Raw genomic sequence first — 22,344 nt, 5'->3', positions numbered from 1 at the left:
CTGGGGGCTCACACCTGTAATCCTAGGTACTCAGGAGAATGAGCTCTAAGGATCGCAGTTCAAAGCTAGCCCAGGAAGGAAAGTCTGTGAGACTCTTATCTCCAGTCAACCACCAGAAAGCTGGAAGTGGCACTGTGGCTTAAAGTGATAGGGCACTAATCTTGAGCAAAAGAGCTCAGGGATAGCACCCAGGCCTTGAGTTTGTCCCATGACTGAAAAAATAAAAAGGATAATAATGAAACTATAACCCCTCTGTACATCATCTTCATAATAATAAAATTAATTAAAAATAAATCTAAGAATAAAGGGTAAGCCAGGAATTTATATCTGTAATTCTAGCTCTCGGGAAGCTGAAGATCAAGTTTGAAGCCAGCCTGGACAGACAAATCCAGCAGACTCCTCTCCATTTAACCAGCAAAATGCTGGAGGTAGAAGTGTGGTTCAAGTGGTAAGAATATCAGCCTTGAAGGGGCTGGGAGGAACCAAGCCAGAGCTTGATATTCTGAGTTCAAGTCCCAGTAGTGGAAGAAAGAAAAAAAAAGTAGAATGACTTCAAAACAAACAAGAAGCCAGAAGTGGTATCACAAGCTATAAATCCCAGCAGTCAGGAGAATAGAGTTCAAGAGTTCCAGAGTATGACTGTCTCCAAAATAAAACCTCCTAAGTGAATACTCATGTTTTTCTGAAGGAAACAAGCAGAATGAATAGCATGAAAGCAAAATGCCAGTGTATTGATTGGAACTGTCATTCAAGCACTCCTTTTGATACACATCTATTGAGCAAGCATGAGGTGCTCTAGTTTAGGGCAGCTGACTCCTGATGTGGGGAAGAGATCAAGTCAATATATTTGTTTTTGTGTTGGTGGCTGCAACCATTTTACTCTCCTTCAAGTGCTGAGGCCTCTTCTGCCCTTGGTGACGAATCAAAAAAAGAAGACTGGAAGCTGGGTGCAGGTGGTTCACATATGAAACCCTTGCTATGCGGGAGGCTGAGACCTGAGGATTATGGTTTGAAGTCAGTGTGGGCAGAAAAGTCTGTTAGACTTTTATCTCCAATTAACTTCTAAAAAAGCTGGAAGTAGGGTTGTGGTTCATTTAAAAAGAGCTCAGGGACAGCACCTAGACTCTGTGTTCAAGCCCCAGTGCCCATACTCACATGTTCCTGGAATTTCTAGTATTCCTTGGTTTCCTATGGCCTATGATCCCTAGATCTAGGGATGCAACCAACATCCTAGGAGCTTATGATGCTCAAGAGCCCATTCCAAGACTAGACTGAAAAAGTCAGCCCAGGTTTGCTTCAAGGGCAGGGCCATCCCAGCTTGGCAGGAAGCTTACAAGGCCTACCTGGTCCATACAATAACATATTTATGCAAAGTAGAGATTCTCTCTGCAGTAATAAGCCACAACAGATCCTTATTGCTTTCTACAGATCCTTATTGCTTTGTACCTCCCTTCACCAGTGATACCATTTCTTTTTTTTTTTTTTAATTTGTTTATTTTTTTGCCAGTCCTGGAGCTTGAACTCAGGGCCTAAGCTCTGTCCCTGGCTTCTTTATGCTCAAGGCTAACACTCTACCATTTGAGCCACAGCACTACTTCTGGCCTTTTCTATATATGTGGTGCTGAGGAATCGAACCCAGAGCTTCATATATATGAGGCAAGCACTCTTGCCACTAGGCCATATTCCCAGCCCCAGTGATACCATTTCTAGTTCCATACTGATTCTTTTCTAGATGCCAGCATCATCATTCCTAAAACGCACACTTCAGGCCCAAATACAACATTCTAGATCTGATGCCAAAAAAAAAAAGGCATGAAAGTTACCATTGCCTCCTCTGTTCTACCCTGTAATCACATTACTGCAAACTTCTGGATGCTCAGGTGATGACAACTATATTGAAATTTTTGTTGTTGTTATTCAGCTCTAGGACTTTTACTCAGGATGTGGGCATTGTCCCCGAGCTGATTTGCTCAAGGATAACACTCTACCACTTGGAGCCACAGCCCCACTTGCCGCTTTTTGGTAGTTAGAGTGTCTCATGGACTTTTTTACTCGAGGTAGCTTTGAACAGATATCCTCACAGCTCAGCCTCCTGAGTAGCTAGGATTACAGACGTGAGCCAGTCAACAGCACACAGCCTATATTGAAATTATTGATTACCAAAAACTAAGATTATTTTTTCTCAGTAATATTAAGCATTTCTCTTCATCGTATACTAGCATCATATGTATGTACACATACTTATATTTTTAAAAAATGTTTATTTATTTCTTGTGCTTGAAGCCAGGGCCTCACACTCTCCTTTAGGTTTTTCACCCAAGGCTGGTGCCCTGACATATGATCCATACCTCCACTTCCAGCTTTTTGCTAGTTAGAGATAAGAGTCTTATGGATTTGTCTGTCCCAGGGCTTCATGTATACGAGACGAGCTCTCTGGCCACTAGGCCATATTCCCAGCCCTGAGCGTCTGTCTTACAAGAGTTTTTCCTCTTCATTTACTTATATTTTATTCATTTGTGTGTGTGTGTATGTGCGCGCGCACGTGCACGCTAATAATGGGGCTTGAACTCATAACCTCATTCTCTTGTTTAACTTTTCTGCTAAAGGCTGGTGCTTTACCACTTGAGCCACACTTTTACTTCTGGCATTTTTTTTCTGGTTAGTAGAAGATAAAAGTCTCTTGGATTGCCTGCCTGAGCTGACTTCAAATTGTAATCCTCAGATCTCAGCCAACATCAGCACCTGGTTAGTCCATTTAAAATATTTTTTGTGATTTCATTCTTTTTGCCTATTTATTTATTTTGAATCTTGTTTTGCTGTTTTGAAACTTTATTCAGAACATGTGCACTCTCTCATGGGTTTGTGTCATTCTTGACTCCCTGGTGAAGATGCCTTGATTTCCCCTCTTCAAGCAGCAACCCATGGGGTATAGCTAGGTTGATCTCCTCTTCCTTCCTGAGATTATCACATGATTCAGGAAGGACCAATCTGCACCAAATGTGAGGGGAAAAAAAACGACATTCCTCAAAGGCTGAGGCTGTCTGGAAGTGTGCCTGACTTGGAAAAAAGAAAGCTTGATAGATGGTACAAGTTGTCCTGAATAGAATGTCCTGTGAGGCCTGGTCCAGCCACACCTGACGCCTTGCATAATTCTGGTTAAAAGTTATTTCTATCACTGGTAGCCAACAGATGTAGACTACCTCTCCAATTCTGTCACTATAGTTTTGCCAATCACTTTTTTACAGACAGGCTGGTAATGATAAGAAGCCCAGGGGATTTATTCTGCATTTCCCCAGCAAAGGTAGGTTTGTTTTTTTTTAATTTCAATTTCATGAGTGTTACATTTCATGAGGTGGCTTAGTATGCGGGGGGGGGGGTGGTGGTGGTGGTATATTGATTATTTTGCCTTGCTGAGCTCAAGTGATCCTCCTACCCTCAGCCATTCAAATAGTTGAGACTAAAGGCATAAACCACTGTTGACTTTTTAAATTGAAATAATCTAGCAAATTAGGGAAAGTACCTTATTTTATCACCTTCAAGAAGCATAACTGTTTATATCCTGTATGAATATTTAAAATGCATATACAGGAAGTATATGGCTTTTAAATTATACTAAATTACTCACACTACTTTACAACTGCATTTTGTTCATTTGAAAACTATATGTCAAGGAGGCTGAGATCTGAGAATGGCAGTTGGAAGTCAACCTATGTAGACAAATCCAAGAGATTCTTATCTCCAGTTAACCAGTAAAGAGTTGCAAGTGGTTCAGAACAAAGCTAAGCAAGAAAGCCAGGCTCTGGTGGTTCACCCTTATAATCCTAGCTCCTTTTGAAGCTGAGATCAGTGGATGAAGGATGGAAGTCAGCCCTAGTAAGAAAACATCGCAGAGCCTCTTAAGATATCCAATTAACCCGCAAAAAGCCTGAAGTGAAGGTATGTCTTAAGTAGTAGAGTGCTAGCCTGGAGTAAAAACAAAACAAAACAAAACAAAACAAAAAAAAAACCAAATGAGTGCCAAAAGCCCTGAGTTCAAACCTCATTATCTACACAAATAAGAAAATGAAAGAAAACTATATGTCACAAGCAATATTAGATGTTTATTCTGCCAAATTAAGATTAATTGGCTTTGAGTAAATGACTCTTGGTGTTCTTCTTAGGGGTTTGTTGTTTTTAAAACCATGTAGGTTTATTTTAGTGTGACAAATATATTATTGGTTATAAAATAATATGGTTGACCAAGACAATTTATCTGATTGACTTTCCATTAAGTAATTTTTTATTAATTAACTTATTCATTGTCAAAGTTATGTACAGATGGGTTATAGTTTTATATGTAAGGCAGTGAGTATATTTCTTATCAAACTTGTTATCACCTCCCTCACCATGAAGTAATTTTTGAACATGTGTAGGATAGTCTGTACACACACGCGTACACACACACACACACACACACACAGACACACAGAAAAGAGATACTTCACACTTTCTTTTTTATTTATTTATTTTTTGCCAGTCCTGGGCCTTGGACTCAGGGCCCGGGCGCTGTCCCTGACTTCTTTTTGCTCAAGGCTAGCACTCTGCCACTTGAGCCACAGCACCACTTCTGGCCATTTTCTCTATATGTGGTGCTGAGGAATCAAACCCAGGGCTTCATGCATATAAGGCCCAACTTCACACTTTCTTTTTTTTTTTTTTTTGGCCAGTCCTGGGCCTTGGACTCAGGGCCTGAGCACTGTCCCTGGCTTCTTCCCGCTCAAGGCTAGCACTCTGCCACTTGAGCCACAGCGCCGCTTCTGGCCGTTTTCTGTATATGTGGTGCTGGGGAATCGAACCTAGGGCCTCGTGTATCTGAGGCAGGCACTCTTGCCACTAGGCTATATCCCCAGCCCCAACTTCACAACTTTCTTATCACAACAGAAGCAGTAAATTCCAGCACATAGTTAAAAATTAGAAAGACCCTCAGACCTTAAATTTTAATCTTCTGTCTGTTTGACATCAAATGAAATGTGTGACATGAAGCCTTTGTAATCCTGGGTGAATGCTAGCTATGATATTACTGTTAATTATTACTCTGAGAAACAGTTTTTGAGTGAAGAAATAATTACTGGATCACAGAATGTTTGATGACTAGGTGGCCTCATTTCTGAAGCTCAAATTCCTGAAGACATTTCTTGTTTTTGTTTTTGTTTTAAAGATCCAGCTAAGGGTTGGTGGTTCTTTTGGGTAATCCTATCTACTCAGGAGGCTGAGATCTTAAAAGCACAGTTCAAAGCCAGCCTGGGTCCAAAAAGGCTGTGAGACTCCATCTTCTATTAACCACTAAAAAGACAGAAATGAAGCTGTGGCTCAAGTGGTAGTGCTAGTCTTCAGCAAAAATAGCTTAGGGCCAATGCCCAGGTCCTAAGGTCAAGCCTTAGGAAGCACACATGAGAGAAAGAGAGAGAGAGAGAGAGAGAGAGAGAGAGAGAGAGAGAGAGAGAGAGAGAGGAGAGAGAGAGAATACAGAGTGGAGAGCATTTCATTTCATAAACAAAATAAATTTAGAAGCAAAAAACCTGCACCCCCAAATTAGACAACAAAAAGTCTTAAATAATTAGAAAAATGAGTGTGTGTGTGTGTGTGTGTGTGTGTGTGTGTGTGTTTAGGGTGATGATGATGACAAGGGAGGAAGCCAGTAGAGAAGTGAAGAAGATACTACAGAGTTGGGGTGCATCAGACAGAATGCTCCTATGAGAATGCTCTTCTGATGGTTTATTTTGTTTGTGTATATGCCAGTACTGGGGCTTGAACCCAGGGCCTCAAGTCTGATTTAGCACTTTTGCTCATGGCTGATGCTTTACAACTTGAGCCACAACTCCATTTCTTGCATTTTGCTGATGGGCTATAAGAGTCTCCTAGACTTTCCTGTCTGGGCTGGCTTCAAACTGCAATCCTCAGATCTTAGCCACTTGAATATCTAGGAATTACAGGCATGAGCCACTAGTGCCTGGCTATGATGGTTAGAATGTGTGTCAAACTGGCCTACTCTGAGGTGCTTCGTTTGGTCAAACATTAGTATTACTGTGAAGGAGTTGTGTACCTGACTTGCCAGCTTGCTGACCAGCCCTTATAATTCCCAACCCAATTCCTTCAAATACACATTTTGTTACTCATGTAAGAGGCAACCTAAAAGGTGCTTTTTCTGGGTTCTGTGAATTAACTCAAAGTTTCCCAACTTTGTATCTGTGCCCTCAGATCTGAGCTAATCTCTGTTCCAATCCCTTTGTGATAATTTTGTTTTCAGGAGGACAGAGAAGATTCAGTGATAACCATCTTGGGTGGAAAGCAAGCTTCTACTCAAGTAATCCATGTCTTCTTATTATCTTAAAGAAAGCAGCCCCAAATAGACCAGTAACAAAGATAAATGGGTCTCTAGAATTCCTCCAAAGGACAAAACACTGAGCTAATGGTCAAGCAGGCCATACACCTGTGACCTGAGGCTGTTTTATCTCTGCCATACCTTTCTCACCCATCCCCAATTGTCTGTATTCAACCTGAAGCCAATGTCTGTGCCCCTGAAGATGGCTGACTTGGTACTGAAGTGCTGTCTTCCCATGGCTGTGATGTAAGAAATCTTTCTCTGCCTTTAGCCATGTCTCTTTATTTGGCATATTGGAGAAAGTAGCAGACCTCATTTGGGGCTCTTGGGCTTTTTGGGCTTAGGGCCTAAAAACTTGGTTTCAACTATGCATTTCTTACCTTAAAATATTTTTCTCAAACTATCCAGTAAGAACTGGGTGCAGATGGCTTACACCTGTAATCCTAGCCACCCAGAGGCTGAGATTTGAGGATTGGGGTTTATAGCTAGTCCAGCATACTAACTAGACTCTTATCTCCAATTAATCAGCAAAAAAGCTGGAAATAGATGTAGGCTTAATTGGTACGGTGGCTCTAGTGTTAGAGTGTGAACCTAGCCAAGCTAAGCTAGAGTGCAAGGCCCTGAGTTCAAGGTCCTGTATTGACCCATACACACACAAAAGAAACAAAAACTATAAACAAACAAAAATCTATCCAGTATGAGATTAGCGATAAGCTGGTTGCTTGTAATTATGCTGACTGATGTAACAAAAATTAATTCCCAAGTTCTGTAAGGTCCTTTCCTGGAAGACTCTATATAGAAGCCCCCACCTCATTAAGTCTCCACCCAGTTACCTGGGTAACCAGCAGACCTGGAAGCAGTTACCTCCCCTTTCCCTGAGGTCACATCCTAATCCACCTGGCCACACCCCCTGCCCCTGCCATAGATAAGGCAGGGCTGGGTGGGGGTCGCCCCTTCACTCCCTTTACTCCCTTCACTCCAGCCATGGATCACCTTGGCCACAGGCCAGCAGTTCGGTAATAAACTTTCTCTCCTGCCTGAATACTGCGTGGCATTCTCCTTTACCGGCTACCTACTTTAAAAACCTAACAGTTCAACTATCTGTAATTTTAGCATATGCTCTGAAAAATAACTCTGATGAGTCAGGCACCAGCAGTAGCTCATGCCTTGATACAAGCTAGTCAGGAGACTGAGATCTGAGGATCACAGCTCAAAGCCAGCCTGGAAGCCTGGGCAACAATAGTCCCAGAGACTCTTGTCTCCAATAAATTATCAAAAAAAGCTGGAAGTGAAGCGTTGACTCAGGGTGTAGAGCACTAGCCTTGAGCAAAAAAGCTCAGGGGCAGTGCCTAGGCCCCTGAATTAAAGCCCCAAGACTAGCACCATTAAAAACAAACAAAAAACCAAGCAGTCTTATCACCAAACTCTTGAAAGTTGTGTCTGTGATCAACTATTTCAACATTTTTTATCTTTTCTTTGCTCTCTCATCATAGCAACCACCTAAAGAGAATGGCTGCTACTAAGTACTTAGGACTGCCTCTACTGCAAAGGAATCATATTGTGCAATTATGACCCATGTTTGAACTGAGCTGGTACAGGTGAGTTACATGAGACAGGGATCTAAATGCTCTTTCTGCCACCTTCTCTCTCTCAGCTACCAAATATGGCCCCATGGAGAGTTCTCTTATAATCAATTGACTAAGGATGAGAACATTTAGGACTGGTTTACAGATGGTTTGGAGTCTCATTCTTCTTCCTTTTTCTGTCATTTGAGCTAGGTGCTGATGGTTCATGCCTATAGTCCTAGCTATTCAGGAAGCTGAGATCTGAGGATCATGGTTTGAAGCCAGCCCAGGCAGAAAAGTCTGAGACTCTTATTGCCAATTAATAACTGAAAAGAATGGGGGAGAAAGGAGGGAGGAAAAAAGGGAAGGAAAGAAAAAAAGGAATCCTTCCTTGGGCTGGGATACAGCTTAACCATATACAAACAAGGAGCTGCATTCTATATCCCACACAACAAAAAAACCCAAGTGCAAACTAAAGAATCCTTTCTTAAAGAAAACTCAGGATGTACTAGATAGCTGTGGGCAAAGGTTTTATGGGAGGTAAGATCTCACTTGCTCCCACCTCTCATTTCTTTCATAAGGTTATAGCTCAATTAAACATTTTATCTACCTACCACTTGGATTTCTTTGAGGAAAATAAACGGATAGATTTTACATCTTATCCATACATGTGCTTACAGGATATGATTTATGCACACACGCGCACACACGCACGCACACACACACACACACAATCTCTCTCTTTCATGGTAATAACATTTTCTGCAGTACAATTTAACTGTGTGAGGTTGACAATAGCTCCTTCATCTTTACTGTATATTGTTTTATGTGTATTGACTGCCCCATGTAACTACCAGCTGTTGTTCCCTCCTGGCTTTATTTTTAGTGTCTTTGGCTTAATGGCTTCTGACCTATCCTTCACTTGTGATTTCTCACTCATCTCCCAAGGCCAAAAGGTCTAGGTTCACAGCCTGACCCAATTTCTCATGGATCTGGAACACTTTCTCAGCTATTACCACATGAGATATGTTAAACAAAACAGTTAAATTTTCTAGGTAGCATGGTTTTCCTAGGAGAGCAATGTAGGCCTGTCATTGGAGATTGAACAGAACAAAACAAGAATCCGGGCAATCACCTGTGTCTGGCCTTTCCTCACACTGCAAAGTAGCTATAAGATAGGCTCCAAATATTCTTCAATAAAGAAATAACAATGTCACCACCTGGTGGCTCACACCTAATTCTAGCTGCTTGGGAGGATATCTGATGACTGTAGTTCAAAGCCAGTGAAGGAAGGAAAGTCTATGAGACTCATCTCCAATTAACTATGAACAAGCCAGAAGTGGAGCTGTGGTTCAAGTAGAAGTGGTAGAGTACTAGCCTTGAGCAAAAAAGCTTAAGGACAGCACCTAGGCCTGAGTTAAAGCATCAGGACATACACATGGACACGCGGACACACACGGACACACACACACACACACACGATCTGTAATATACAGGTTGCATATACCTATAATCCAAGCACTTGGTGGGCTGACATTGGAAGATCTGTTTAAGATCAACCTATACTGCATAGTAAGATGCTATCCAAGAAACAAACAGCAGGTCACAGCACTGGTGGCTCATGCCTATAATCCGAGCTACTAAAGAAGCCAAAATAAGATCATAGTTCATAGCCATCCTAAGAAGTTAAGTCTGTGAGACTCTTATCCTCAAATGACCAGCAAAAAGCAGCAAGTAGATATGTGGGTCAAGTGGCAGAGTGCCAGCTTTGACCAAAAAGCCAAGCAAGAATACTAGGCCCAGAGTTAAAGTTTGTTATTGGCATGTGCGTGAACACATGAATCAAAACAAATGTTAATATTTAAAGTGATTGTTATTCCATAATGATCAAAGAATGTGACCATCATGTAATAAATACCGCGATGATAGGAAAACATCACATTTTGTACCCACAGATATATACAATTATATGTAAATTAAAACAATGAAATATATAAACATAAAATGTATAAAATGTGTATTTCTGGGGCTGGGAATATGGCTAGTGGCAAGAGTGCTTGCCTTGTATACATGAAGCCCTGGGTTCGATTCCCCAGCACCACATATATAGAAAATGGCCAGAAGTGGTGCTGTGGCTCAAGTGGCAGAGTGCTAGCCTTGAGCAGAAAAGAAGCCAGGGACAGTGCTCAGGCCCTGAGTCCAAGCCCAGGACTGGCAAAAAAAAAAAAAAAAAAAAAAAGAAAGAAAAGAAAATGTGTATTTCTGTCTAAAAAAAAAATAGAAAGCCACCAGCATCTTTTATCTTTATCCTAATGTACCTCAGACACTACATTCTCTTTAGACCCAACTATATTCTCCAACCACATAAAAAGTCACCACATTAGAAACAGAAGTCCAATCTTTATATACTGAACTAAATTTTATTTTTTAAAGGTAAAGCTTTATACATCCTTTTATAAAATGAAAATTCAAGTCTTAGAATTAAAGAAGTCTTCACTATCTAAAGCTATTTATATATGAGTTTTAAAGTAGTACTTAACATTTTACTCATAAAAATGTCACAACAATTCAAATCATAGTAACTTGGATCTTCAATGATTCAAGTGTTGTCTTACAGAAGGGTCTGGACAGTTTTGAGATAGAATTCCTCCAGACATGTTGCCCGAAAGTCCTCCGTCTATGCAGTAGCTCACACTGTGGGGTAGCTAGCTGCCGTTGCAAGTCCACAGTGGTTGTCTCTGTCCCTGGCTATTTTGACGAAGCCTTCTGCACCCCACTGAGAACCCCAGCTGAAATGTTTTCCATCACACACAAAACAAAAACGAAGAGAAGATTAGCTTCATTAGTAACAGCACTTGCTCTTAATATATAAGACACTACCCTCATGCTAGCACGTCTATATAGACTATGTACTATAATCCCTATGGGTCCTTCATTTTCAAGACAGGAAATTGTGATTTGAGGATCACATTTGAAAGCCAGCTCAAGCAGAAAAGTCCATGACACTCTTACCTCCAATTAACTATCCAAAAGTTGGAAGTGGAGCTGTGGCTCAAGTGGTAGAGTGCCAGCCTTAGCAAAATGACCCAAAATTCAAGGGCAGTGCCCAGGCTTTGAGTTCTAGTTCAAGCCCTAGCTAAGACCCACAAAAAATGAGTTGAGTTCTCAAACTGACAAGTCCCAAGCCCCTTGACAATCCGTAGGGCCAGCTGAATGTATTTCAGAATTAAGAAAATCTTGACTTTAGACATACAATGTGACAGTTATAGATACAAGGTTGGTACGTAATTTCTTATAAGTACCACATGCTAACAAAGTGTGCCACTGGAGCTCCTGGTGCATAATTTCTTATTTCTTTCTCACACTTAATACTTCTGTGCTCATCCTGAGGAAGAAAATGCCTCCTGAGATTTAAAATCTGAATTTTTGTGGACTTGGCTCTAAATGCTGATTCTAAGACTCTCTTTTGAATTTAAAATATATTTAGAAATGTATACCTGTTCTTCACCAGCCAATATTTCTCAGTTCCATCAACACCATAGCCAACAATCAGAATGCCATGATCCAGGTCCTGGCTGCTACAATTTGGTTCATAATAAATGCCTGGGAATGTAAGATAAATACAGGGGTGAGATAATTCAACTCACATGGGAAAGTGACCCCCCTTGTCACTTACAGGGGCACCATGTCAGTATTCAGTGACAGGTCAAACAGATCCCCAAACACTCAAACATCTTAAATATTTGCCAGAAAAATAGTAATTAATGGCAAAGCCAGGCTCTGGTGGCTCATGCCTGTAATCCTAGCTACTTGGGAGGCTGAGATCTGAGGATCGCAGTACAAAGCCAGCCTGGGCAGGAAAGTTCGTGAGACTTTTTTTTAGTCAGTTGATGTGCTTGAACTCTGGGCAGAGGTACTGTCCTTGAGCTCTAGCACTTTGAGCCACAGGTCCATTTCTGGTTTTCTGGTGGTTAATTGGAGACAGTCTCACAATGTAAGACAAGGAATACTTACCTGAATGATAGAACTGGAAGGACATATGGCTTGCATCCATAGCAGCAGAAATGGGCCCTATAAGGGCCAATGCCTTCATCAGGGCTTTCTCCCTAGGAGGAATGTCTACATATCCAGTGTCATTTGCCACAGAATATTCAGGTTTATATTTACATGTTCCATCCTTTTAAAGTAAAAGAGGAAAAGATTTAATGATGACCTTTTACTTATTAGGGAAAGTGTTCCAGAATCAAAATACTCAGCAATTTAGTTTACCATTAGTTAATGTGAAACTTATAAGATTAGTTGGTGTTTCTCCAATAAGGGCCGTTAAGATGACTTGTCCATAAGAAGTTTTTTTTTTTTTTTGATTCACTTGCCTAGAGCTGGTTGCTCATGCCTATAATCCTAGCTCCCTACTCAGGAGGCTGAGATACAAGGATTAGGTTCCAAGCCAGGCCAGGCAGAAAATTTTAAGAGACTTTTATCTCCAATTAACGAACAAAAAGCTAAAAAATGGAATTGTGGGTCAAAGGACAGAAGGTTAATAATGAGGGAAAAAGCCAAGCAGGAGTACAAGGTCCTGTGTTCAAGCCCAGTACTGCACATGCATGCATACACACACACAAAAAAGAAATTATTTTTTGTTGACCATGGGGCTTGAACTCAGAGCCTGGATGCTGTCCCTGAGTTCTTTTGCTGAAGGCTAGTAGTGCTCTATTAGAGCCATAGCTCCACTTCTAATTTTTGGAGTAATTGGAGATAAGAGTCTCCTGGGGACTTTTTTGCCCAGGTTGGCTTTGCACCACAATCCTCAGATCTCAGCCTCCTGAGTAGCTAAGATTATAAGTGTGAACCAGTAGCACAGGCCCAGCAAGAGTACTAACAGTTTGGTGATTCAATCTACGGTCTAGAATGTGACTTCTGAAAATGAATGACATGTTATCTCTGATTGTTCCATTCCACAGAGCTGGGAACATAGCAAACGAATGCATTTCCATCCATTTTACCTGGCCTTCGTATGGATAAGATTTCTCTGAGTCCAAGCCTCCATTGTCCTTGATATACTGGAAGGCATAGTCCATCAGGCCACCATTGCAGCCCTGGTTGCCTTGAGCCCGAGAGCAGTCCACTAGGTTCTGTTCACTGAGGGGGATCAGTTTGCCAGTCTTATTGAACATCTGTCCTTCCATGGCTCCAGTAGCACTGAAAGCCCAACAAGAACCACACTGACCCTGAAAAAGAAATGTAAGAAGCTGTTTCTAAGACAAACATCAACAACAGTTTACATATCTTCATTTTTACTTACTTTTTTGTGTGTGCTGGTCCTACAGCTTGAATTCAGGGCCTGGGCACTATCACTGAGATTCTTTGTCTCAAGCCTAGCACTCTACCACTGGAGTCACAGCACCACTTCTGTTTTTTTCTGAGTAGTTCACTAGAGATTAAGAGTCTCAGAGAATTTCCTGCCAGGGCTGCCTTTGAACTGTGATTTTGAGGACCTCAGTGATCTGAGTAGCTAGGATTACAGACACTGTTTTTAAGTAGTTAACTGTAGCATGTGGGGAAGTAATCTGAACCACAATGTGTTTTTGTTTTTTAAATAAAAGGCTGGATACAATGGCTTATACCTGTAATCTCAGCTACTTAGAAGGCAGAGATAGGGCTGGGATGTAGCTCAGTGGCAAAGCGCTTGCCTAGCAAGTGCAATGTCCTGGGTTCGATCCCCAGTACCAAAAAAAGAAAAAAGACAAAAAATACAGTTTAAACCCCCCCACCCACCCAAAAAAAAGAAGGCAGAGGTAAAGGTGATATCAGTTTGAGGCCAGCCTGGATAATAAGTTACTGAGACCAAAAGCTCAAAAAACAAGACAGACCCAGGTGTGGGTGGACCATGCCTGTAATCCTAGCTAATTAGGAGGCTGAAATCTGAGGACCACAGTTCAAACTAGCCCTGCTCAAGAAAGTTCAGGAGACTCATCTCCAACCATCAAAAAGGCTGGAAGTGGAGCTGTGGCTCAAAGTGGTAGAGTGCTAGCCTTGAGCAAAAGAGAGCTCAGGGACCTCAGGGACTGCACCCAGGCCCTGAGTTCAAGCCTCACTACTGACATTTAAAACAAACCAACAAAAGAACAAACCAGGTGTGGTGCTACACCTGTAATCCCAGCTACTAACTAACAGGTGGATTACATTTTAAGGCTGGTCCTGGAAAAAAAAAAAAAAAAAAGCATAGACTCTATCTGAAAAACAACTAAAGCTGCAAGAGCTGGTTCAAGAAAGTGCTTGCTCAGAAATCATAAGGAGCTGAGTTCAAATCCCAAAACTACCTCCTACCTCAAATAGCAAATTACATGTGGCTCCACAATACCCCAAAGCTACTATGTTAGTTCACTGTTGGATTTTCCTATAGGCAGCACCGAGTGTGAATCTGATACTTTCATACCTGATTCTTCACAGGAGTCACATAACCTTTTTCTGTCCAGTTCACAGATTCAGGGGGCTTAAAAAGTAAAGGTTCCTGAAACACTTTCCCCTTCTTCTTCTTTGAGCTCTGAAAGCCATTCATCACCTGTCTGAATTCTTCATTGGTCTTCAAAAGAAACAAATGAGAAGTTGAAAAGGCAAGAGATCATTGTGAAGAACGGAAGGAAAAAAGCCTAGAGATAAGCAATGCGTGTGTGACACTCACCATGTCCCCAAAAGCATTCATTTTCATGGTGAAACCATGTCTGCCTAGGCTGTATTCCCCATTGTGCGTTTCAATCATTTTCATGTTCTTTTCCCAGACTGCTCTCCTCCATCCTTCTTCATTCTAGAAGCAAAACGTAATTTCTATTTAAAACCCATGTTTGCCATGAGGATTTGCAGGCAAAGATAAAAGCCATGGCCAAGGAAGGTGGTTCTCTTAGATCCAGAGACAGCAGGGATGTTTTCCATATTTTTTTTTCAAATTTTTATTATCAAACTGATGTACAGAGAGGTTACAGTTTCATATGGTAGGCATTGGATACATTTCTTGTACTGTTTGTTACCTTGTCCCTCATACCCCCCTCCCTCCTCCCCCTTTCCTTCCCCCCCCCCCAGGTGTTCAGTTCATTTGGATGTTTTCCATATTGTTTTCACAATGGATGTCCAACGATTACTGACAGGGTGGGTAAGAGCTGGCTACTCCCAGACATGAACTCTAAGAGCCATTCCTGACAGGTAATTTCAAAGATACCAACCGAACCATATAGTCTCCTGTGCGTGGACTTCCACTGGTACCACTTTGTGTCTAAGTTCTGGTCATGTTTTGGAGTAGCTGAGGCTATTCCCAAGCAAAAGGCAGCCAGGAAGAATGAAAGATTCATGGTTCAATAACCTAGGAAAAGAAAAGAAATAAGTATGCATGTGCTGTTTATTGGGGCTTGAACTCAGGGCCAGAGCACTGTCCCTTAACTTTTCCGCTTGACTATCTGATGGGAGTCAATTTTTCTTGGGGGGGGGGGGTGCTGTTACTGGACCTGAGAGCTGTTCTTTAGCCTTTTCCTTTTAAGGCAAGTGGTCTACCACTTGAAGAGACAGCTCTGCTTCCAGCTTCTTAGTAGTTAATTGGAGATAAGAACCTTGGCTGGCTTCCAGCCTCAATCCTCAAATCTCAGCTTCCTGAGTAGCTTGATTACAAGTGCTACCCACAAGGGCCTGGCAAAAGTTAAAGCTACGGGGCTGGGGATATAGCCTAGTGGCAAGAGTGCCTGCCTCAGATACACGAGGCCCTAGGTTCGATTCCCCAGCACCACATATACAGAAAATGGCCAGAAGTGGCGCTGTGGCTCAAGTGGCAGAGTGCTAGCCTTGAGCAAAAAGAAGCCAGGGACAGTGCTCAGGCCCTGAGGTCCAAGGCCCAGGACTAGCCAAAAAAAAAAAAAAAAAAAAAGTTAAAGCTACCATAATAGAGTAGAACTATCTTAGTTATCTTCCTAATTATTAGCATAAAGTAGGGGAAAAGAAGGGGGACCACAATAGGAAAGGGATGATATATATATATATGTATATATATATATATATATATTTTTTTTTTGCCAGTCCTGGGGCTTGGACTCAGGGCCTGAGCACTGTCCCTGGCTTCTTTTTGCTCAAGGCTAGCACTCTGCCACTTGAGCCACAGCGCCACTTCTGGCCATTTTCTGTATATGTGGTGCTGGGGAATCGAACCCAGAGCCTCATGTATATGAGGCAGGCACTCTTGCCACTAGGCCATATCCCCAGCCCCGGGATGATATATTTTTTAAAGTTATTTGATTCAGCTATTGAAATGACAAGCAGACTGATAAATACTATGAGGAATGGAAGTAAAATAAATTAGAGTGTGACTTCCGAGTGGGGCAATAATCTGGCTATGCAAGGTCTCACACTGTACCTTAATGGTACCTTTAGGCAACAACTAAGCAACAAGGAAATGCTTCATCCAGGTTATTTACCCGACAGTAGTATTGAGGTCTCCCCTAGGTAGAATCTTACTAATGAGAACAAGTAAGGGCAGAGGGATCCCCAAGAATTAGGATGCTATTGCATACTTAATCTTCTTGACTAAAATGCACCGCCAATTGAGCTGTGTTGAAATATGCCCTTGGCTGGAAGTGAAATCTCTCAGAAGTGCCTTCCCAGGAGATCGGGGCTCGGGGTGGCGGTGTGGGGTGTCCGGCAGGGCACCCCCTCCCCACAAGGGGCATGGGGGGGGTGGAGTAATACTATTCCCGCTCTAGCACAATCCAACCACTCCCAACGTTATGGCGGTGCAGGGAGCGATGGGCTTCAGGACCCGGCTGCGCCGACCCGACTCCCCCTGCCTGGCTCCTCCAGGCCCCAACAACTGTGCGGCCTAGGAGCAGGGCGGCCCGGAGGCCGACAGACCGTCGCGCGTACCCGCTGGGGGACCCCTCCTCGCCTTACACCTGGATCCCCGACAATCTCCGGAGTTTCTCAATCGCCCTCCCCTGCTGCTCGACCGGAGCTTCGGACCGATGCACCGGTTCCCACGAGTGGCGCCCGCCACCCTCACCGTGTCCCAGCAGGGGTCGCGTTCCCATCCCCCACCCTCACCTCCAAGTCCCAGCTCACCCCGCGCCGCAACAGCGCGGCCGGAGAGGGGCGCTCACCTGGTGCGGCGGTCGCTGCGCAGGCGCACTCCGCAGACCTAGCTTCTCCCAGGTCGCCCGAGGTCCAAAAATCTGGCCCAGCTGCGCCTGACTCAAGCTTTAAAGCCCCACGTCGGTCGCTCGTCTGGCCACGCCCCCGACGCCTCTTCGCTAGGCGATTGGTTTTTCCCGGAGCTGGGCGGGGCTTGTGCGCTTTCTGACTCCCAGCACGTGACGCCGCAGGGATTGGACTCCTCTCTGGGCGGGGCGCGCCTACGGAGTAGATTCGTGGTCCCTTCGGGCAGAGGAGTTTTAGGATTCTCGTGTGTGTGTGGGGGCGGGGGGGGGGGGGGAATCGGGAATCCAGGAAGTACAACTTAAAGCGCTGAGCTGGTGGTTCGTGAGGTTTCAGGGGATCCCTGAATTTGGGGTTGAAATATCATCTGAGATGGAGAGCCAGTGTAATCTAGTGGTTGCTGTTTGATCCACAGCAAAGGGTGCAACCGGGAGGAATAAAGAGCACGAAGGCTTACGGTTATCTCTCATTTCAGGTGGGCTTCTAGTGGTTTTCTGAAAAATCTAGTAAGGACAGTAATTCCCAATAGATACTTAGTTGGGGAAAGAAAGGCATTTTGCGATGCATCCTTTCCGGGAACCTCTTATCAAAGGCTCCAGGCTCACAAACCATTCTCCAATGCAAAATTATTTACAGAAAATGCTGTCTTACTAAGCACAAGTGGCTCTCACCAGTAATCCTAGCTACTCAGGAGGCCAAGATCTGAGGGTCACGGTTCAAAGCCAGCCGTGGGAAGGAAAGTCTACTAGACTGTTATCCCCAATAAACCAGTAAAAAGCTTGAAGTGTGGCTGTGGTTCAAATGACAGAGCTCCAGCCTTGGATGAAAAAGGGAAGGCACAGTGCCCTGGACCTGTGTTCAAGCCCCAGCACTGGCATAAAACATAAAGATAAAGATTGTTGGGATTGGTAGAAATTATTTTACTGTCAACTCTGCATTATAAATAATGTCATCTTCACCCTGCAAACACTTCTCTTGGAATTCAATACATTTACTTTAGTAATAGTATCAAGATTGAGGTTACATAGTTTGAGAAAAAAATTTACAGAAAAACGTTTAAGGAAATTCATTCAGAAACATTTCTAAATTTTCTACCATTTCATTAAAGGAAATATATCTTAGAAAATAGTACTAGGGTACTATAGTTCATGGGGTACTATAGTTCATGGGGTAGAGCATTTGAAGTCCTGAGCTCAAGCCTCAGTCATCGCCCTCTAAAAAATAAAAATTAAAAAAGTCCCCCCCCCAAAAGACAGAAAATATGTTTTAGGAATAAACAGTCCTTGACCTTCCTTATTCTTATTGTTTATTTTTTAACTACAAAAATAGTAATTCAGAGCATATCAATTGATAAACTTTTACAGAGGAATTGAGTGTGTGTGTGTGTGTGTGTGTGTGTGTGTGTGTGTGTGTACATGTGTACAGGTTCTGGGGCTTGAGCTTAGGACCTCTTAGTTTTTTCCCTCACATCTGCCACTCTATCACTTGAGCTGTACCTGTAGTTTGAGCTTTTGGTTTAAATGTCAATCAGTGTCTCCCCTAGATTGGCTTCTAACTGTAGTCCTCAGATCTAAGCCTCCTGTGTAGCTACAATTACAGGTGTGATCCACTGGTACCAGACAATACTTTATGTCTATCAATTTAAAAGGCACAAAACCAAAAAGACAGCCATTTCACTTTTTTCATTTTGAGAGGATCTTTCTATGTAGTCTAGGCTGTGATCCTCCTGCCTCAGCCTCCTCAGTGATGTACCAACTTCAGCTGTAGGTAACACCGATGATTCTAGCTACCCCGAAGGCTGAGATCTGAGAATTATAGTTCAAAGCCAGCCTGGGCAGGAAAGCCTGTGAGACTCTCATTTTCAGTTAACTAATAAGCCACAAAGATCTGTGGCTTAAGTGGTACAGCACCAGCATTAAGTGAAAAAGCTCACAGACAGTGCCCAGGCCCTGAGTTCAAGCTCTAGTTCTCTCTCTCTCTCTCTCTCTCTCTCTCTCTTCTCACACACACACACACACACACACACGCACACACACGTTTATGTCCTTTGAAAAAGTAGAAGCCTTTCCCTCCCAATTACAACTAGAGTAGGATGCCATCAGGTGCTTAAAAAACTATTCCGTAAGTAGCTTGAATCTTGCTGTTTTCCTTTGTCTAAATTTATTCAACACAGTCATCATTCACACATGGGAATAAGTGAAAAAAACTATATGAGAACAAAAAAAAGCTACATCCAGAACCTGATGTAACAAAGATAGAGGACAGGAAAAACTGTGTAGTGTGGGGTGGGGGAAGGGAGACCTTTAATGTGCCAGGTTTGGAGACTGTTGTCATAAGAAAGCTGACAGAGAAATGATTAGATTTTTTAAAAATATGTGCTGGTTATGGGGGTTTGAACTCAGGATCCTGGACACTGTCCCTTAACTTTGTTTTTACCCAAGGATGGTGTTCTACCAACTGAGCTACATCTCTGCTTTTTGGTTCTCTTAGGGGGAGGAGAGAGGGAGAGTGATTATTTGAAGATAAGTATGTCATGGACTTTCATTCCCAGGCTGGCTTTAAACCTCAATCTTTAGAGCTCTGCCTTTTGAGTAGCTAGGATCACAGGCATTAAACTAACAGTACCCATCCAGTTCTAGCTTTTTGTTGGTTAATTGGAAATAGGGGTCTCAGGACTTGTCCGCCTGGCTGGGCTTCAAACTATGATCCTCAGATCTCAGCTTGCTAAGTAGTTGGGTCTACTCTAGAGGATTAATTATTACGTGTGAAACTTAAACTGGTTGATTTGGGGAGCAAATTTGATTGGAAGAGTTAACTATTAGAAATGGATCCTTTTCTACAGCTGCTTTAGGAAGCATATCTGGTAATCTCTAGTTAGCCCTGAGTGGAGAGAGAGCAGAAAAATAAAGACATTGCCATCATTGAGCAAGTCCTGAAGATTTTGAGCTGGTCACAGTGAGGATTATGTGTTGTTTTTCCTGTGGGTCAGAGATATATTGCTGTATAGTTGAGCTATTGTATATTTGTTTATACAATGTATCATAAGCAATCTTAGTTATTCTAACACGTGGGCTTTAGAGTTGCCCTTGGGCCACAGCTCCCTATGATTGTACAGGGTGGGAAAACCTGCCACCGCATCAAGATCTGAGCCTTGAGCAAGAGCTTGGCAGCAGCCTGTGTGCCAAGAGCTGCTGCAAAGAAGGGCATCTCCCTTTTGTTTGTGTCCTGGGGCTCAAACTCAAGGCCCAGATGATGTCCCTTAGCCGTTTTGCACAGAGTTAGCACTCTACCACTTGAGCCACAGCTCCTCTTCTGGAGTTTTTTTTGGTTAATTGGAATGAAGAGGCTCACGGACTTTCCTATCTGGGCTTTCTTTGAACTTTGATCCTCAGATCTCAGCCTAGCAAGCAGGTAGGTAGGACTACAGAAGTGAGCTACTGGTATCTGGCTCTTTGATTCTTGAAATATAATTTGAATGAACTGGCAAAAACTTGGTCTCCCTTTATAGATCCAAAGTCTAAAATTAAACCAAGAAATAACTACATGTTCAGAAATATGGGAGATGAGCACCCAACTTATAACATGAAGTATTACTAGTCATTTTGTTTCTCTTCTAGCTTTTCAGTTTTTACTTTTTTGTGAAATAATTTTGTTAGATGCTAATTATTCAAATAGTCACATGGAACAATTGGACTCCTTCAGAGTCAAGATGAATTGTACTCATAAACTGACTTGTTGAATTGAAACCCCTTTTACAGCTACTTAAAGATAATAATAAAAAAATTACACCGAGCACTAGTGGCTCTGGCCTATATTCTTAGCTACTCAGGAGGCTGATATTTGAGGCTCTCCTTTTGAAGTTAGCCCTAGGAGAGAACTCCATGAGACTTTTATCTCAATTAACCGCCAGAAAAAAAATGGAAGTGGAGCTGTGGCTTAAATAGTAAAGTGCTAACCTCAAGCAAAAAACATTCAGGGACTCATGTAGGTCGTGAGTTCAATCCTCAGAACTGGCACAGAAAGAAAAAGAGATTTACAAAAATAGTTCCATTGTAATTAAGTGACCATTTTACCTCCACTTTTGGTAAGATGCAGATGACACAAAGTCTTGATTCCTATTTAAAACAGTTTGTGATAAGATTCTCATGTATACGTTTCACATATAGGTATACTTTGCTCACCAGTGAAGCAGGTAAAGCTAGTAAAGAAGGAAAGAAAAAAAAGGAACTACTTTTTTAAAACATTGTTCAAACTCTACATTTTTTTAAAAATTTTGTTCTTTAGGTGGTACCAGGGTTTGAAGTTAGGGTCTCACCATTGCTAGGCTGGTTAGTGTGCACACGTGTGTATGTGTATGTGCGTGCTGGTCCTGGGGCTTGAACTCAGGGCTTGGTCACTATCCCTGAGCTTTTAATTTTTGCTTGAGAATAGTACTCTACCATTTGAGCCACAATTTCAATTCCGGCTTTTCTTTTTTTTTTTTCAAGTAGTTAATTGAGGTAAGAGTCTCATGAACTCATTGCAATCCTTAAATCCCAGCTTCCTGAGTACTAGGATTACAGGCATGTATGAGCCACAGGCACCTAGCACCCATTTTTTATTTATATTTTGTTTTTTAAGCTACAGTCTTGCTAATTTTGCCTGGGTTGGTCTTAAACTCAAAATTGTCCTTCCTCTGCCTCGGGTAGCTGGCATTGTAGGTGTATACAACCACACATGGCTAGCCTGAATATTATTTAATGATCGTATGAAACAATTTACCAAATAACTTACTGTTCTGGGTAATTATAGCTTTGTTTTCCCTCTGGGAATAGGCCATCAGCCAGTTTCTCAAATATATAAGTGAAACAACAAGAACAAATTAATAAACTCTTTTTTTGTGCTCACTGTTACTTTCTGGTGTAATGCAAACATTTCTTCTCTCTCTCTCTCTCTCTCTCTTTTTTTTTTTTGCCAATCCTGGGGCTTGAATTTAGGGCCTGAGCACTGTCCCTGGCTTCTTTTTGCTCAAGGCTAGCATTCTACCTCATGAGCCACAGCACCTCTTCTGGCTTTTTCTGTTTATGTTTTGCTGAGGAATGGAACCCAGGGCTTTGTGCATGCAAAGCCACATTCCCCTAAACATTTCTTTACACAGTCTACAAGTACATATTCCAATATCCTTTTCCTTCCTTCCTTCCTTCCTTCCTTCCTTCCTTCCTTCCTTCCTTCCTTCCTTCCTTCCTTCCTTTC

At 42.3% G+C, this 22,344-nt stretch overlaps 1 protein-coding gene across 2 annotated transcripts; it reads right to left on the bottom strand.

Moving 5' to 3' along the window:
• Positions 1–10,472: 10,472 nt before the first annotated feature.
• On the bottom strand, positions 10,473–17,205 carry LOC125341611 (procathepsin L-like). Of its 2 annotated transcripts, none has more exons than XM_048334013.1 (8): positions 17,058–17,205; positions 15,144–15,280; positions 14,609–14,731; positions 14,363–14,509; positions 12,930–13,154; positions 11,941–12,103; positions 11,424–11,529; positions 10,473–10,715 (listed from the first exon to the last, which is right to left on the bottom strand). In XM_048334013.1, exons 2-8 carry the CDS (start codon positions 15,267–15,269, stop codon positions 10,616–10,618), a joined length of 990 nt encoding a protein of 329 aa, XP_048189970.1. In that variant the 5' UTR covers positions 15,270–15,280; positions 17,058–17,205; the 3' UTR covers positions 10,473–10,615. The 2 variants fall into 2 exon arrangements, with proteins under 2 accessions (XP_048189970.1, XP_048190638.1); XM_048334681.1 differs by having other exon boundaries at positions 17,020–17,134.
• Positions 17,206–22,344: the final 5,139 nt, after the last annotated feature.

This window comes from Perognathus longimembris, chromosome 1, assembly GCF_023159225.1.
Source record: "Perognathus longimembris pacificus isolate PPM17 chromosome 1, ASM2315922v1, whole genome shotgun sequence".
NCBI lineage: Eukaryota > Metazoa > Chordata > Mammalia > Rodentia > Heteromyidae > Perognathus > Perognathus longimembris.
This window is presented reverse-complemented; position numbering and strand designations above follow the sequence as displayed.